Source organism: Hyperoodon ampullatus (genome assembly GCF_949752795.1).
Source record: "Hyperoodon ampullatus genome assembly, chromosome: 10".
NCBI classification, from domain to species: Eukaryota; Metazoa; Chordata; class Mammalia; order Artiodactyla; family Ziphiidae; genus Hyperoodon; species Hyperoodon ampullatus.
This window is the reverse complement of record NC_136923.1, coordinates 86,495,647-86,512,255: the sequence shown is the minus strand read 5'-3', so window position 1 is coordinate 86,512,255 and position 16,609 is coordinate 86,495,647. Positions and strand designations below refer to the sequence as shown.

The 16,609-nt window shown below is 43.3% G+C and overlaps 1 protein-coding gene across 1 annotated transcript; it reads left to right on the top strand.

Annotated features, from left to right (window-relative positions):
- Nucleotides 1–375: 375 nt before the first annotated feature.
- On the top strand, nt 376–10,254 carry NRSN1 (neurensin 1; the record flags this gene model as incomplete). The annotated part of the gene is made up of 2 exons (XM_079712888.1): nt 376–564; nt 9,856–10,254. 2 exons carry the CDS (start codon nt 376–378, stop codon nt 10,252–10,254), a joined length of 588 nt encoding a protein of 195 aa, XP_079569014.1.
- Between the last annotated feature and the right edge of the window lie 6,355 nt (nt 10,255–16,609).

Sequence of the window (16,609 nt, the reverse complement as noted above, 5' to 3'; positions counted from 1 at the left end):
AAGTGTAAAGACTACTGGATTCTAAGAGATTAAAGATTTCTTGTCAAGACACTGAAAATCTCAGCTGGTTTGTTGCCATTTCTCATGTGCTTCCTGCTTAAATTTTTGCATCATCTAAGTGAGCTGTGTCTCGTTTCATTTATGGAAAACCAGTTCTAGTTATTGAGTGTTTGGGATAATTTTGCATTCAGTAGAGAAGAGCAGCTTGGGTCAGAAAGGCAGGTCTTTAAACGTGTCTTTTCTTGACAGAAAAGAGCATTGTTCAAACAGGCTGACATTATTCAGCCTGGTTCTTACCTTTAATTTGCCTTTTGATACTGAGGCCAGAACTCATGTGGTTGATGCCTGTGGGTGCTGTCATTCCAGCTGGGAAGGATGAGTTCTTGCAGCAACGTCTGTGGGTCCAAGCAGGCACAGGCTGCTACCGAGGGCGGGTGCCAGCGCTATGGAGTCCGGTCGTACCTGCACCAGTTTTATGAGGACTGTACCACCTCCATCTGGGAGTATGAGGATGATTTCCAGATCCAGAGATCACCTAACAGGTGGAGCTCAGTATTCTGGAAGGTAAGTAAAGAGCATGTGTTTAACTCAGGAAGTGGAGAAGTCATTTGATACGGGAAATAATTCAGCAATAGAGAACTGAGAAGTCTGGGACTCTGTGTGTGCATCCCTCTCAGTGACAGTAAGTGCAGTTTTCTTCCTTAGGAAAGGAGACTATAACCCTTGGGCTGAAGAAAGCCTCTACACACAGCACAATTGTTGATTTGCAGGTTAAACATAAATAGATATAATTGCCATCGTTAATTATTACTTTTGCTATTGTTATTAATGTGCCACTAAATTCACCAACTATGACAGCCATCCAAAGGCAAAACATGCTTTCAGCCTCCCTTAAGGTTTGGTTAAGTATCAGTTGACAAATTACAATAATTATTAGAAAAAACAGTTGGATACTAGAAAGAGTTAATACTGAGACATAATACAGTGGTCAGTCTGCCAGCTTGCCTCTCCTGGATATGTGGTCATGAGGCTTTATGAGCTTCAGCTTCCTCAGGTGGAAGGAGCCTCACCGGACAATAAGTTCAGTCATTCAGCATATAATTAGTGAGCACCTACTCTGTGCCAAGTTGCAAAGTACCAGAAATTAAAGTGGTAAATGGGAGAAGAAAAAGTCCCTGCCCTCAAGGAACTTACAATCTATCGTGGGAAACAGACCATAAACGAATAAACCACACAACAGAAGGGTAGTGGCAAGTGCTATGAAGAGAAATAAATCAGAATAAGAGGATAGGGAAGGATGGAGAACTGGTGTTTAGTTATGCTGATCACAGCCTTTCAGAGGAGATGACCTTTGAGCAAATACCAGGGAGGAAACCATAAAATTACCTGGCTGAAGGTCATTGCAGGCTGGGAAAATAGCAAGTCCAAAAGCTCTGAAATGGGAACACTGGTGTGTTTGAAAAATAGCAAGAGATCCAACCTGGTTGGAGAGGAATGAGAGAGGGGAAAGAACAGGTGATGGATTCAGAAAAATAACAGGACACAGATGATTTGTGTGGAGCCTTGTAGGTGACAGTGAGGACTTTGGCTTTTACCTTGAGATCCATGGGAAGCCACCTGAACATTTCAAGCAGATGAGTGACATGACCCGACCAGTATTTTAACAAGATCATTCTGGCTACAGTACGGAAAATAAATTATAGGAAGGCAAGGATAGAAGCAGCTAGATTACTTAAGAGGCTGTTAAAGTATCCAGGCAAGAATAATGGTGGCTTAGATTACGGTGGTGTTAATGGAGATGGCGAGAAGTAGTCAGATTTAGCATAAAGCTTGAAGGCCAAGCTGTCAGGACATGTTGGCAAATTAGAAACGAAAGAAAGAAGAGTCAAGTATGACTTAGAGACTTGCAGCCTGAGCTCTTTAGTGGATGATGTTATAATTCACTGGGATGGAGAACACCAGGAGAGCAGTGGGATGGGTGGGGAGTCAAGAGTTTGACTTTGGCATGGCTACATTGGAGGTGCCTATTAAACATGCAAGTGGAGATCTCTAGTAGCAATTTAAATATACTTCAGCTCATGAATTGGGAGTCGCTGATATATACAGTGTATATAAGGTACCAGACTAGACAAGATCACCTAGGAAGAGAGTGTAGACATAAGAGAGAAGAGGGCATTGAATGTTCCAACATTTAGAAATCAAGAAAAGGACAAGGATGTAGGAAGGGCTACTGAGAAGGCACAGCTTTAGATGACGCCTTGAATTCCCTCCAGGTCTAATATTCTGTGTTTTGGAGGTTTCTGATCATCCCCAAAAGATCCCAGAAACTTTGACGTTGATACTGACATAAATTTACAATGTACTGGCAATAGAGTTTAACAAGAGGCAACGTAACATAGTGATGGTTACAAGCACAGACTCTGTCCTCAGATTACATGGGTTCAAATCTCAGCTCTGTAACTTTGGGTAATTTAATTGACCTTAAATGAGCCTCTAACGGTGATACTTATAGTACCTGCCACATAAGTTGTGAGAATTAAATAAGATAACAGATGCAAAGAGCTTAGAACAATGTCCGGGAGGCACTTGATAAGTGCTTAATATATTAGCTCCTAGCACCAGACGTTGTATGGAACACTGAGTTCTGAAACAGAAATAAAACTGGAAATCTAGTTAATATATAAAATATTGGTAATATGGTTGCTACTATGATTACCCAAGACCTGTGTTGATTCAAAATCTTACTAGTGTCAGGCACTCTGTATTAGAATTGGTCAAGCCAGCCTTCTTATTCTGTACAAGTGTCACCTCTGATGACTCCGTACTGGCCTGGACCAATGAAATACATAGCCAAGCTTGGCACATCTTGTATTTACCCAGGTAGGTGGGTGGTTGCTTCTCTATATGTCAAAAAAACAAATATTTGCCTCACAGGTCTATTGTGCCAAGAGCCTAAAATGCCACTGACATACAGAATATTGCAAAGGCTAGTGGTTCCAAAGCACTAGTAGTGATATGAGTTGTGAAGCTATAAATCCATCAAATAATACATGGGTAAGGATTTACAATAAAGAACTCTCAGTAAATTACCAAGCCTAGAATTCAGATTTCAGTATTTTCTCTCTTCTGTTTTATGCAAACAAGATCCAGAAGTATTTGTTCCCTGTTGTGCTGGACCTACTTCAGAGAATAAAACTGGGCAAAAGTCCACGGCCTCATAGAGATTATATTCCAGCAAAATCCAAATCTTAGACTTACATCCTGACCATAAAACACTAGACTGGGCACTCAGAAGCCTACAGTCAACCTGAAAAACCAAAGAATTCACTGTCTTAGAGACCTCACCTCTACCAAGGGAATAAACCAACCATTCTTGGGTTTCCTCCTAGGGAATATAAGGGAACTCATGCCAGTGAGCGTATGAAGTGCTTTGAATCAACCCAGAGAAAAGCACTGATTATGCACGTGTTTCTATTATGATACTTTTTTATGTTTTTTCTTTCATTTCAATCTGCATCTTGTAAGTGGTTCAAGACGTGGGCTCCCCCTTCCCTCTCTTCCACTATAGCATTGCTGAGGCCACGTGGGTCTCTCACTGGGGGCCACGCTCACAGAGCCTCAGGAGGACTCTGCTGCTGAGCCAGCTCCTTAGCAGTGGGCAGCAAGGAGGGGCTTAATGAGAACAGGGATTGGAATCAAATGGGCCTGAGCTAGAAACTTTGCTCTACCACATGGACCAATGTAACCTCGCTCTCACAATGCTGTTCTTTCTACACGTTTATATGTCCACCGTGCACAAGCCTCTGTGGTGGGCTCCAGGATTCAGCTGTGAACACAACACTGTTCTTCACCTGACGGAGTTCACAGTCAAATAAGGAAGGTATATGTGTACAGAGGTTGTTACAAGCCACTGTGCCAGTTGTTGCAGTACTTACTGGACAGACCTGATGCAGCCTGGGGAGGAAGTGACTCCACAGAAGAGTTCACAGGAACAGAAAAGCACTACAGAAAGAAGAGCGTCACAGAAGCTGCGTCATGAGAGAAGATGGCATGCTCAGGAGATGCCAAGAGTTCACTGTGGCTGGGGTAAGAGTTAGGCGTGGAGGACAAAGGCCGAGAGATGAACACGGTAATGTATACAAGAGCCAGATCACAGAGACTCAGCAGGCTGTGAAGTAGAAATTTCTCCAGAACCTTCCTGCTTGATTGAGTACAGTGAGAAGGTAAGATAATAAAGCTAGGCTTTCTTGGGAAGGTTGTCTCACAATCAGGTGTAAACAGCCCCTACACACACACACACACAAACACACACACACACACAGTATTATACACATTCTCTGTGCCTCACAGCTTCTGGATTACTGCATGGTGGCCTCCGCCACTGCTAATTTACCTGCAACTGCTGACATCTGCAAAAATCTATGTGACACGGTCCCACCTACCCCCTGCCACCCACTACCTCTGCCCAAGGGCCTAACAGGCTGTGGTGGAGTTTTTCTTTCTCACCCTTGCACTTGACCTTGACTAAGACAGTTGCTACTTGATGGTGCAGCAGATAGCTGAAGTACTGCAGGTATGAGCTAACGGGAGCAGTCTTCTTAGCCCAGTCGTTCTTTCCTCACCTCAGGGTTATCCTCCTCCTTACCTTTCCCTCAACCAATATTAGAAATCTCCCAAAGGGTGTTAAATAGCAATGGGCAGGTACAAGGCAAGACCTCTTCCTCCACAGACTTACTAAAAGTGAAAATGATGCTGGTACCTCTCTTTTCTCTCAAGACCCTCCTCCTACCTGTCCCAGTCTCTCCAGTTTCCCCCTTAAGCTAAGTCAAGAGTTTAAACTTACATCTTGGATTTCTCTTCAAAGTCTTGCTAGATATTAAGGAGATGGTTTTATTCTAGAAATGAATAAGGAAGTCCCTTAAGAGAAGAAACCATGTGGTTATTATCTAAAAAAAGAAAAATTCTCAGATGACACTTGAAAAATGGACAAAGGATGAGACTAGCCATGGAGACCATCAGAATGCTGTTGCAATGATCTGGGCAAGAGTTAATAATGCTCTGTTACCATTAGAGTAGCTGTAGTGATGGAGAGACAAGAGTCAAGAGAATTCTGTGAGACAGAATCCATAAGATTTAATTATCCATTGACTACGAATGTGAGGAAGGACTCAGTGAATGGGCAGGCGGCAGGAATGCAGAAAAACTGGGAAGGAAAGAAGAGAGGAACACCATTTTGAATATTTGGGTTTTGCAGAGCCTTTGGGACATTTCTGTCATAAATGTGGGGCTACAGCCCAGGAGAGAAATCGAGGCTGGAGTTGGACATTTGGAAGTCACTGGTATATAGGTGGGAGTTGAAACTGCGGCCACAAATTAAACCATAGAGAGAACATATTGAGTTAGAGGTGTGAGTCAGGGCTGGAACCCTGGGGGACACCAATAATTTAAGAGCGTCTGGCAAAGCAAGTTAAGAGTGAGTTGTTAAAGACAGAAGCGGAAGAGAGTTGTGTCAGGGGTAACCATTGGTGAGGGTTTTAAGAAAGCCTAAGTACTTAAAATCAATGACTGCAGAATATTCAAATGAAGAAAAGAAAAATTGGATTTGACAATTAGGAGGTCATCAGTGACCTCAGAGAGAGGGGTTTCAGTGAAATGGTGGAAGACTAGGCTTGGCTACCAAGGGTAGGAATAAGTTCAAGCAGTAGCTAGTGGAGGACACAGGGCTCTAGAATAGGTTTTGAAGATGGAAGCGATTGAATGTGCTGACAGGCTGGAGGAACAAAGCCTCTGTAAGGCAGCGGAGCCAATGCAGGATCCTGCTACCCAGGTGAAGGAGGGCTGTAGAGACTGTACCAGGTGACGCATATGTGGAAGGACCTGATCCCAGCCCGGCACTGGTCATTGCTTTGCAAAGCTCAGTGTCCCTACAAGCAGGTCAGGCAAGAGGGTCAGGACAGACGAGTTAGAATCCGCCATCACTCCGGCAGGTGACAGCACTCCAAGCCCAGGTCCTGCTAAGGAGCGGTGGGCAGCAGCCCTCGGGGCTGATGGAGAAGAAGAAAAGCCAGTCTTCACTCTTGCTGCGCTGCTTCTGAATTTCACTTCTAACCCAGAAGGCTTCTTTCCCATTTAGCTCCATCCAGCCATCTCCCCCCACACGCCGCTCTTCCCTGCCATGCTGGTTCCTGCTTCCACCACTCATTACCGCCTCCCCTCTGCCAGAACAGCTGCGTTGCTCCTGCTGCCAGCTCTACTTACTGGAGTGAACTGCATTTTCAGATCTCATCAGCTCACAGACAGACCACAAAGGGGATGCTGGTCAAAACAACAGCAGCTTCTGGCTTGTGGCCCCCAGCTGCAGAATTTCTGGAATCCAAACTCTCCCCGCCATCCAATCCTCCTTTGCAACAGCAGGGACTGGGTTTTCACCCATCCTTTGCACAGTCAAGAGAGTCATCAGAAGTCACAGCACAAAAACTGCTCTTGCTGCTGTCTTTAAAGTTTGCTTTTCATCACCTGGAGAGGCCCTTCTCTCTCCCTGTTGGTGTGGATCTAACATCCCACACTACCAGGCTACTCTGGGAAGCCCCTCACCCAGCAGCATTGCAACTCTTTGCATGGCTCCAAACAGAGCTGGTTTGCTCTCTTAGAACCTTTAAAAAAAAACCTGTGTTGCATTTCTTAAACTCTATTTAATAGAGCCCCTTTTCTCTTAGACCTGGGACCACTTCAACTTAGAGCTGTGTCCAGAGACAAAGTTTATGATACCATATGGCATCACTCCCCAAACTTTTATTCCATTCAGTACTCCAAGATGGTACCAGGATTAAGCGGATATATCCCAGCATCCCTCCTCACCACTACTACACTCAGGGAAGTATTCCCAGCATTTTCCCTTCATGCCTACCATCCCACGCTCTCCCTGACATGTCTGAACAGGTTTGGAGTCCCTCTCTGGGCACATCTTTTGGAGATCCTCATTAGACTTGCACTGATGGCACCCCCAGAATCCTGGGTATTACATACTATTCATTACATCATGCTCCCCTCCACAGATGGCGGGCCTCTCTCTGATCCTCTGATTTAACAGGGAAAAGGGAGAAGGCTTGGGGAGGCCAGCCACTTTCCAGTTCTTGAAATGAGCAGGAGTTCTGCCATCTGCAAGGCAGGGTTTGCCTTTTAGCTTCTGAGTGATATTCCAAGAGTGGATTTTAATCTATAAAGCACTGTTCAACTGAGGAACAGACTGCTCTGAGAATCAATCACCTGGCTCCGGATTCAGCAGTCTGGTGGTTTAAGTTAATCAGTCAGGAATATATATTGGACACAGGCTGGACTGACTGCTGCGGACAGAAAGACAGAAATAGAAGATGGAGCATCCTGGCCTCCCTTGCTCTTAGGAACCTTAGAAACGAAGATGGATACATTTTTGCTGCCCTCAATTTTTGAGAATCTGTACCAGTTCTTGAGGAGGGAGGTAATTTAGTGACATATGAAGCATGTCACCATGGATATTTAATTTAGTTTGTGCATTCAGAATATTCCAACATGAGTCATCTTTTAAATATTATAACGGTTAGTCTTTGAAGGTGAATTTGACACCGTTCTTCAAAAAATGTAGAAAGCCATCCAAAGTGTGATATTTTACAACCCAATTTTTTCTGCAGTACTTATATCTTATGTACAATAGTTTTTCTTTTTTTTTTTCCAGAAGACATTATACTGACTCTTTTTGTTGGTTTTTCAGTTTCTTTACACTATTACATAATGGAAATTCATTCATATATGGTGACTAAAACTTTATTGTAATTTTTTAAAAATTATAGAGGTAATGTACAAAATAGTAATCGGTGAAGTATCATGGGAGAATGAAAGTGGGGAGTGGGGCTTAGAAGTCATGCAGACCTGGGTTAGAGACCACGTGCTTAAAGAGTGGACTTTGAACTATGTTTCTTCAATCTAATAAACCTCAGTTTCTTATAGGTGAAATGGGGATAAAAATATCTACATCTCATAAGATGCTGGTGAGGATTAAGAGAAAAGCACAGTGCCTAGGTCATAATCGATGCTCAGTAATACGAGCTCTCTTCCCCCCTTTGTTAGAGTGATGGATTTGCAAATGTTTTCTATTATCCAAACCTTCTACTAAAGAAGTATCTAATAAAGTGTATTACCCTGAAACATAGTAAATAAATAGATAAATATATTTTAGATGTTCAAGATTAAATGGTGTTACACATTTGGTTATTTTTCCAACCTTGTTATTTTAACTAAAAGCAATTAGGAACAGGAGGAAATGAAAAATGTGTTTAAAAAATAAGCTGTATTAACTGTTCTTTATTCCAAGTCCTGAGTGACTGTTGCAGTGCTCTTGCCAATGCAGCATAATTTTACAAGAGGCACATTTCCAAATAATAATAATAATATCTACTTATTACAACATATGACTTAGGCAGGCACAGGGCTGAGTGCTCTCAGGCATGGTCTCGTTTTGTCCTCACAGCTTTATGAGGTAGGTACTATTATCATTTATCATTTTATAAATGGGAAAATTAATGAGAGTATTTAAGTAACTTTCCTTCTATGATTCAAGTACTAGTTGGCACTGCTAGAATCTAAGCCTGAGTCTGTTAATTCCAAACCTCTGAGCTTCAACCGCCAAATGGTATATTACTTTCCATTTTCAGTGGGTTACATTTTATTAGAACTTGAGCTAATGCAGTTTCATCTCCATCTGCTGCTCTTAACATTTCTCAACATCTGCACAAGTAAAGCGCAAACAGCCACATGTTAGAAGAGAAAGAGCACTGGCCTGGAGGTCAGATCTGTGGCTTCTAGCCCATCCTCTGCTACTTGCCAGTTGTCTATCTTTGGGGCAGTGACCTACCCTCCACAAGGCTACATTTCCTTGCCTATAAACTGGTAATGATGGTTCCTTCTTCACCTGCTTGGGGAAGGGGTGAGTAGTTACACAGACTGTCAATGGCCACCTGCCTAAATCACATCTATGTTGAACAAGTTGAGTATATTACTCATCACAGTGAGACAGAATGACACCACAGGGGCTCCTGGGCATTTCTGTAAGAGAATGTAAGAAAGGATGTATTATAGGATGTGGGCTTTAGTTGGGTGACTTGGGGTTGCAGGGGTTTGGGAAGTCTACAGGAGCCAGAGTTCACTCTGGATTATCAGGAATAATCCTATGATTGGGTATCTTAATAAATCTTATCTATACAGGGGGTGGACTAGAGTGAGACTAAGACTGTAACTGTAAAGAAGCAGCAGTCATTCATATTGGGTGGGGTGGGAGGTGCGCAGAATCTTGTGGTTTGCACAATGACCTTGTTTTTGTCTGCACTTAGACAAAATTATGAAGTGGCCTTGGTTTGTCACACTTCATCATGGGTGCAGAATGAGCCTGTCTGATGTTGAGGGTCTGCAAGATTGATTGTGCCCACAAAACAACATGGTATCAATGGGGGCCCCAGGCCAGCTTCTAAGAACACCAAAGCCTAGTGGATAGAGTAACACCAGCTCCTGGGTATCCAGGCTGCTTTTCTCTTGCTCAAGACCAAACAAGACAACATAAGCCAAAGGGGGCGCTGTTGATTGCAAAGCACTGGACAAACAGGAAGCTCAAAGGAAAAATCAAGGCAGTGCTGCAGTTCCTGGTTGGCATCAAAATCAGAAAAGTCCTCCTTCACCTTCTTTTTTAACTACAAAATTATGCAGGCTTCTCATACAAATTAGAGGTGACTGGGGACAGTCTCTTGTCTCAGAAAACAAGGCCAGTCCTACCCTGGAGACCTGAAGTACCAGGTTTACTCTATCTTATTTCATTGTGTCTTTCGCTAGGTTGGACTCATCTTGGGCACAGTCTTCGTGATTCTCGGATTGACTGTCCTGGCAGTGGGCTTTCTTGTGCCCCCCAAAATCGAAGCCTTTGGTGAGGCCAATTTCGTGATGGTGGACACACATGCTGTCCAGTTTAATGGAGCCCTTGACATGTGCAAGCTGGCGGGCGCCGTGCTCTTCTGCATCGGGGGCACGTCCATGGCAGGGTGCCTGCTGATGTCGGTGTTCGCAAAAAGCTACTCCAAAGAAGAGAAATTCCTTCAGCAAAAGTTTAAAGAGCGAATCGCAGACATCAAGGCCCACACCCAGCCCATTACAAGAGCTCCAGGCCCGGGAGAAACAAAGATACCAGTCACTTTGTCCAGGGTTCAAAATGTCCAGCCCATAGCGGCAACCTGAAACATTTTCCAGCCCGGTCTTCCCCTCTGTAATTTATGCCCAGTGTTACAAGGGAGCAGGCCAGTTTGGGAAATGATAAGGATTTGGTGTTGACCTGCCCCAGGGCTGTGCTGGGCTGTGGGCAGTGTGGTGTGTGAGCTCACACTCATTCCATTCAGTGGCCCTGGGGACCATTGATGCCATGGGTCAACCTGGGCACATGCACCGGCTGCTTAAAGAGGTGCTGCTGGGTGCCCACCAGGAGCTCTCTGGAACTCCCCTCTCATATAGTGTGACTTTGTGTCATTTTCCATGTTCTTGGAAAGCGCTGAACAGTTTAGACCAGCCTACCAATGGCTGATGTGGTCCTTTTTACTTTCTAGTATTGGTTTTTCTAATCTTTCCTGTGTGGTGCTGCTTTCCATTCCTTGTCTCACTACTTGTAGGATATTGTCGTGTGTTCACAGAAAAATCAAGTTCCCTGATTTTGACCCAAACTTTGGTCTTTTAACTCTAACTTAACATGAGGTTCTTGAAATCAGACACAAATGTATCAGAATTCTCCATAAGTCTTTTTTTTGTTTGTTTTCTCTAGTTTTTTCCCACTTAGAGAGCTCAAATTGCCAACTTTAGAATCTTGGGAAAGAAATTAATATTAGGAGAATCTATTTATGCAGTGTACAAAAGCACTGAATTAGAAGCCAAGAAATTTGAGTTCCTATTACTAACTAGCTGTGTGATCTTGGGGAAAGCACTTAACCTCCCAGGCCTCAGTCTCCCCACCTGTAGAACGGGCATCCTGGTCTGTGATGTCTGAGATTCCGTTTTTGCCGTGCATCATTGTGTGTCCACGACCAAGGATGTTTACAGTGTTCTTGTGGCTCTCACCACAGTGGGATTCTTCCAGACCTGGACTCCCAGAAAGTCACCAAATCAGCAGCCTCGATGCCACCTACTTCTAAATATCCAACTCCAGCAGTTTATACAATGCAGTCATATTTTTATAAAAACAAAAGTAAGCCATCCTCCAATAAGAAACCCCTGAGTAGATATTAACCTTAAAGAGGGTTTTCTTTCTCAAAGAAGACATTTTCTTCTCCAGTAAAATGTTCATCTCATCCCTTTACACTTTTATTTAATCTGTGGATTTAAACTAGCCTGAGGGAAATGGAACACATGACCTTGGTATCCTCTCAGAATCTGTGCCACCTTCAAAGTCTGTTTTTTTTTTTTTCCATTCCTTCACTGGATAAATAAAATATGTAAACAAGCAGAACTCAAATTGCATTGTCATTCTTTTTGTGTGGCTATTTTCTCTCCAACATGTAATTTTCCATTCTGAGGCTGACTGAGCTCTGCTGGTCCCCTGGCAAAATGGAAGAATAAATGAAGCAATTAGTGCTTTTGTGCACATGGTTTGTTTTGCATCGTCCAGCATAAAACACGGCACAAATCAGCATCCTTAACAAGGATCATTAGCTAGGTTCGGGAGAAATCGTTCTAGTTTCCTCAGGTTCTTACCTTCCTGTGGCAATGCCGTTTTACTTTTGTTCTTTGAAGCCTTATTCAAGTCCCCAGGCACCTGTTCAAGGCAACATCGTGAGGCTTTCCATGTTGGCTTGTGTTGTGTACCAAGAAATCTTTGAGGATGAGATGACTTTCAAAAGCCTCCAGAATGAAAAATAATGACTGTAGGGCTTGGGAATTTTTAGGTGCAGGCATGCAGGCAGCCATAAAAAAATCAGCTCTGAGCCTCAGACAAAGGCCTCAAAGGAACAGAGATGGTGGAAGTAAGAGCTGAGTCTGAAAGAGGGATTCGGCATGCCCTGTCTTTCCTGTCCTGCCTAAGCTTTGTGGAGACAGGTACTTGTAAGGACCCTCCCAGTCTGTGGAGCAGGGATTGAGGGATATTGAAGGAAAGCAGAGGAAGGAGGCTGAATGGTATTAGGAAATACAGCTTGATCTTTGCAAAGAGTACAGGCCTGTGTAATCAGAGGGTGGGGAGCAGCCAACTAAAGACTTCACAAAGCCATTTTCAGGCCTGTTTGGGCAGATGTCAGGGGTATGACAAACTGCAACAGTCCTAGAGCCTTGGTCTCAGCTTGCTTGCTGGCACTGAACCAATCCATCCCTTCAGTGCTGAAACTTCTAAAGCAAAGTAAAACCACACCCCTACAGTTGGGGAAAGAGGTGGGCAGAAGATGCTGGGACTGCAACAGAAGAAACTCAGAAATGAGTTCTGGCCTAAAGACCACATCACGTAAGCTGAGGCACGTGCAGTCAGTAAAACCTCGAATGAGGTAGGACCAACCCAAGGCAGAAAACCCCATGCCCACCTCACATCAGCTCTGATCTAGCAACCTCCATTTGCTCAGGCACTTCCAGTGACTGAAGCCCTCCTTCCTCACAGGACAAGCCACTACATCTTCCGATGGCTCTAGATGGTTGGAAAGCTTATCTTCACATCTTCCCAAAATCTGTTTTCTAACCCTCCCACGTCTTGGGCCAAATTCTCTAATTCAAGGTTACCTACAAGCCTAACCCCTCTTACCAAGGACCACCTAACCTCCAGTCCATCACCACCACCCCAGGCTACGAACGCTTCCATTCAATTATTTTCAATCCTGTCACCTCTTTGATTATCTTCTTCAGGGAGACATTTCTATAAAATCTCAATGCTCCCCGTTTGTCCATGTGAAACTGAGCAGGACCCTGTGGGGCTCCTGGACACAAGAGCCTCCCTGTGTCCCCTTCCCTGAGTTCCAAAGGACAGTTTCAAACAGTTATAATCAGGGAAAGGAGGAAATGCAGAGATAAGGGAGGAACAGTCAAAAAACAATAGCATAGCCTTGGGGGCAGGGTCCTGGTTCCCCCTCAAGGGATACACATCACAACATCTTAGAGCTGTTTTGCAGATACTGAAGCCCCCACCAGGTGGGAGAAGTTAACGGTATGCCACCCACTAGCAGGTAGACCCCAGACCAGTTGGAGCCAGAAGGTTGATGATGCTGACTCCCACTTACCTCATCACCAACCAGTCAGAAGAATATCCATGAGCGGATCACACCCTCTTTGAACCCTTGCCATAAAACTTCTCGCTACCCCTTCCAAGTTGGGACACACAGTTTTGAGAGCATTAGCCCATTGTGGCCCCCTTTGCCTGGCAAGGCAATAAAGCTATTCATTTCCACCTCACCCAAAACTGAGATTTAATTCAGTCTTGGGGTACAGAGGCCGGATTCAGCTTCACATGCCACCAGCAACTTCCCTAGAAGTTTTCAATTTGACATAGGTTGTAGATTCCCTGACTTCATTAATTGCCTTGCTTACTATGTACACAGTACCTCAAGCCAGGAAACTGATTGTGTAAGCAGCAACTCCGTGTGCTTCCAAGGCCTCCTGTCATCTGGTCCAGCTCCTTTCTAGCTTTATTCTGACACATTCCCCAGAACCCTGCATCCTGCTTGTACTCAACCACTCTCCTCTCTAAATGTGCCTGCACTTTCATGCCACCACGCCTTCACTCACCATGCTTATTTTACCAGCAATAACCATCTGCCCATTCTCTGCCTGTTGAACTCTTCATGCAAGGCCACATCAAGATACGATAGCAATAAAGGGAAGAACTAGTATGTACTGAATGGGAAGCACCACTGAAGCATTTTGTGTACAGTAATTCATTCAACCCTCATGTTAGGGGAAACACTGACTGAAACGGCCTGCCCTGGCCAGGCAAAGACAGTAACAATTTGCATGAGTTATTTTATGACAGGAGATCCTGGTAAAGAACATGGAAATAACAAGCCACCATCAAGCGGAAGAATACAGGAAAGGTCAAAAGGAGAGAGGAGACACCAGTCCACATGTCCTACCAACCTCCCAGAATCCTCCTTGCTGGAATCCATCTTGGCTGAGCGGTTCCGCTCACCACCTGAAAGGACCCCGAGTCAGAATGACTGGCCAGAGACAACCCGGAAACTAATCCCATCACCATAAAACCCGAGACTGCGAGCCACGTGGCAGAGCAGTCCTCCTGGGTTCCCTTACCCTCCTGCTATCCACCCGGGTGCCCCTTCCCAATAAAGTCTCTTGCTTTTCAGCACGTGTGTCTCCTCAGACAATTCATTTCCAAGCGTTAGACAAGAGCCCACTCTCGGGCCCTGGAAGGGGTTCCCCTTCCTGCAACACTCACAAAAACCCTATGAGGTTGGAGCTATTATCATTTGCCCATGATACAGGGGAGAAAACAGGCAAAGAGAGGATAACTTGTCCAAGGAGAACTGGTAAGTGACAGAAGCAGGATTCAAATCTAGGCAGCCTGGCTCCAGAGGCTGCAGGCTACACTTTCATCCAATATTCTCTTCTGCCTCTAGAAAGTCACCTTCTGTCTGCAGCTCTCTCGCGCTCTCTCTCTCTCTCTCTCTCTCTCTCTCTGGCTCTCATTCTCTCTCTCTCTCTCTTACTCTCCCCATGGTTCAGACTTAATGTCTCTTCCTCAAGTGCCAGCCTGCCGTACAAACATATTCTATTGCACTTATTATAGTGATTTGTTTCCATATCTGTTTCTTCCATTAGAAGCTAGACTATTAGCTGCTTGGGTACAGGGAGTGTATCTTAATGAGTGGTGAACCCTCAGAAATGAATATATAAAAAGCTATGTGTTATTATATGGTCATTTAAAACAATTATTGCGTTTTTTCTTAGAGCCAGGCATTGTGCTGGCACTACAGAAAACGAAGAGATGATTAACAGGAGCACTAAAGTTTTTTCATATCTAACGTGTGTGTGTGTGTGTGTATGGGTAAAAAAATGGATTTTTGGAGAGGACTAAAGACTGAGAGTATAGATTTGGGTACCCGTGAGCAAAGCTCTCCTCAATCTAACATTTGGGGTGGAGGGAGCCTGGTCTAATGGCTAGCTGGCCATTACTATATGAAAAAGCAAAATTCTCCAGCCAACCAGCCCTGCTCTGGGGAGCAAAGCTACCAGCTGTACTTCCCAGTCCTGGAAGAAACTGATGGAAGAGATAGACCTGCCTAGTCATGAGCAAAGGAAGTTGTCTCCAGCAGTCCTAAATAAACAACCAGATCTTCATCCTTAAATATGAAAGTAAAATCAGAATCATCAGACATCTGAGGGAAAACCAGCACCTTGAAAGAGTATATACGTATAATAGACTTCATAGGAAACATAAGTATTTCAGAAATCACAGGAGAATTCTAAAAAAAAAATCCAATTAGTCTTCAGGAAGACATTGCATCTGTAAGATACAAATAGAATACTATGAAAAGGAACATCATATAGTTTTAAAATAACAAATGAATAAAAGAATAAGTTGAAGACGTTTTTCAGAACTTAAAATCTCCCTCACCCATTTAAAATTTTTTTTAAATGAGACAAAAGATAAAAGACATAGAAACTTAATCAAAGAGAAAAATATAGGAAAAAAGGTTAGAAGTTTTAAATGAATTAACAGAAGAAAATTTCTCAAGGCTATAGAATACAAAAATCTTCAGACTGGAAGTAACTGCTGAAGATTCAGCAGTGTGAATGGTTAAAAAAGGTCCCATGTTTTTGTGAAATTTTAGGACAGAAAAGATAAAAAGGATCCAAGAAGCTTCCAGAGAAAACAACCAACGTCTATAAAAAAGTAAATATCAGACTGGGAAGAGAGGAGGGCTGTGATTTCACGCAACAGATGGTAAGGTAACTTTTAGTCTACGGAAAATACATTTATTCTTATCAACAAGGGGGAAAAAAAACAATAGAAACTCCAAAAGGAAAATTTAGAAATTTACAAAGCCAAAATAATGCAAACTGTTTACTTGTTTTCAACTTTCAGAATCAAACATAGACAAATCTAAATTATGATTATGAAACTGACGGCATATGTGATAAATCTGATGATGTTAGAATAAAGGTAAAGCTAGCAAAAATCTGTAAGCAGAAGGGAAAAGATAATAGGAGATAATGGTAGGAATACTAATGTCCTCACCTAATCTAGTGAGAAGTCAAGAGTAACTGTTGAATGTTTATGGAAAGAAATAATGGCCTAAGTTTATAATTTGCAATTATAAAGATAACCCAACTAAAGAACTAAAAATGAAACATAAACATTGGAAAGGAGAGATGAAATAACATGAGATGTAGAGACAGTAAATTAATCCCTCATCTTTCATTACAGGAAATCAATCATTACTGTGTCAGTTAATAAATCAAGATATTATAAATAAGTACATTATTTAGGGTCATGGAAGAAGTCACTAGAAGAATTTCAAACAGGAAACATTAAAAGAGGTTGCCCTGAGAAAGGCTGGGGGAGGCCAGGGGTAAGGTCAGACTGTATTTATTCACACAATGAAGACAAGACAGATGC